This window comes from Sinocyclocheilus anshuiensis, unplaced genomic scaffold (genome assembly GCF_001515605.1).
Source record: "Sinocyclocheilus anshuiensis isolate Anshui unplaced genomic scaffold, SAMN03320099.WGS_v1.1 scaffold3168, whole genome shotgun sequence".
Lineage (NCBI taxonomy): Eukaryota > Metazoa > Chordata > Actinopteri > Cypriniformes > Cyprinidae > Sinocyclocheilus > Sinocyclocheilus anshuiensis.
Window position 1 is genome coordinate 31357 of NW_015549819.1, and position 1864 is coordinate 33220.

The 1864-nt window shown below is 38.5% G+C and overlaps 1 protein-coding gene across 1 annotated transcript in view; it reads left to right on the plus strand.

Moving 5' to 3' along the window:
* The first annotated feature begins 233 nt into the window (after positions 1 to 233).
* Positions 234 to 1864, plus strand: part of LOC107660884 (non-structural maintenance of chromosomes element 3 homolog) — a 14695-nt gene continuing 13064 nt past the window's right edge. Inside the window, exons 1-3 of the mRNA XM_016450318.1 lie at positions 234 to 365; positions 634 to 696; positions 1078 to 1191. Coding sequence (XP_016305804.1) covers positions 646 to 696; positions 1078 to 1191 — 165 coding nt within the window. The 5' untranslated portion in view covers positions 234 to 365; positions 634 to 645. The remainder of the gene's footprint in view (positions 366 to 633; positions 697 to 1077; positions 1192 to 1864) is intronic.

The window sequence follows — 1864 nt, forward strand, 5'->3', positions numbered from 1 at the left end:
TTGTTAGTGCAGATCATCTGATATCTTAATGTAATGTTTATATTTAAATTCACAAAAAAAAAAAACTGTCAATTAGTCAATGTCTGTGGACGGGACGGTTATTAATGAAGTTTCGAGCGTCGGTTTAATAATTTCGCCGTGTATCCTCCTCCCCCTACTGAACGCATCAGGAACAACAGGGCCGTGGAACTGTCTGGGCCGTAGATCTGCCTGCTCCAGGTCTGCAGCCTCCCCGTATAGTTCAATTGAAAGCAGTTGGCAACACTGGACTTGTCCTGCAGGGGGCGGTGTGCGATGTTCCGTTGTTAGCCGAGCGCCATTCATCAGCAGCAGAAGAAATAACCGGGAAATTGCGCTATTAACAGGTAAAAACAGTTTTAAACATCTCATCCTGCATTATTGTTGTTGTAATTTACATAATTTACTCAGATAAAGCATTAACATTAGCTTTGTTTTTGGTCCTGATGAATATATTTTTGTGTCTTGCGTTCGTAACATCCCAAATGACAGAGTGTTTCTCTGTCGTTTGGGATGTTACGAACGCAAGACACAAAAATAGCGTTCATGGATTTAGCGTTATGTAATTTATGTCTTCACATTTTGTGTCTGTTTCGTGTGTATATTATTCTTTAGGGATCGATCGCTATGTCTCAGAGGAAGAAAGCGGTTTCAGCTTCTCAGAACAAAACTCATAGAGTAAGAAAACACATTTACAAACGGCTTAAATAAAATATAAGTTACTTGTTTTAAAGTTATGAATGATGAAACTATATGATTAAGTCATTCCAAACATCAGTGAGAGTGATCACATTTGAACCGATGTATTATTATGGAAAGATGTTCTCAAAGTGTTGAACTTGCTTTCAAATAATATTTATACAAAAGCGAAGTAAAATAAGCAAAGCAAAAAGGAAATGTTATGTTTTCTTTGTTTTGGTAATAATTCATCAGACTTGTGTGTCTCTGTGTGTGTGTGACTGTGTGTGGCTGTGGCTGTGTGTGTGTGTGTGTGTGTGTGTGTGTGTGTCTGTGTCTTGTGTGTGCGTGTGATTGTGTGTGTGTGTGTGTGGACTGCAGCGCTCTCAGGTGTGTCTGGATGAGGATGACGAGGATGCTCATTTCAGCCAGATAACATCAAAACAGGTCCAGAGAGCCCGAGAGCACTTCACGCCTGTCCAGATCGACCGCAAGGTACTGTGAATTATTTATTACATTCAGTTCTGATTTATCATATACTCTACTCTGCATGAGAAAGCATTGTCTGTTAATTAAAGATCTGTGCTGGTCTAACAGAAAAGTTGTGGTTCAGCTCTCTGTAAAAGTAGATGCACAGGGCAGGGGTTGATCTTGTAGATGAAGGTGTTTACAGGTGCATCTCAATAAATTAGAATGTCGTGGAAAAGTTCATTTATTTCAGTAATTCAACTCAAATTGTGAAACTCGTGTATTAAATAAATTCAGTGCACACAGACTGAAGTAGTTTAAGTCTTTGGTTCTTTTAATTGTGATGATTTTGGCTCACATTTAACAAAAACCCACCAATTCACTATCTCAACAAATTAGAATATAGCCCTATTCGCATGAGATTAGTATTATCTGGGTACCTTGTGTGATTTTGAAATTACCCCCCACATCTGAATTTCGTGTGGTGCATTCGCACGGGATAAGCGAAGCCTGTGATTTTACTCGAATTTACGGACTTATCTCCCGGATACCCGAATGTCAAGGCTTTTAGAGTCCCGTTCTATGGTCCAGTAAGATGGATTTAAAAAAATAAACTAACATAGTTTTGTGCCCTCTGTCATTTACATTTCACCATATTAAAATAATATTTCAAGCTTTATGCTTGATTTATTTGTAACAC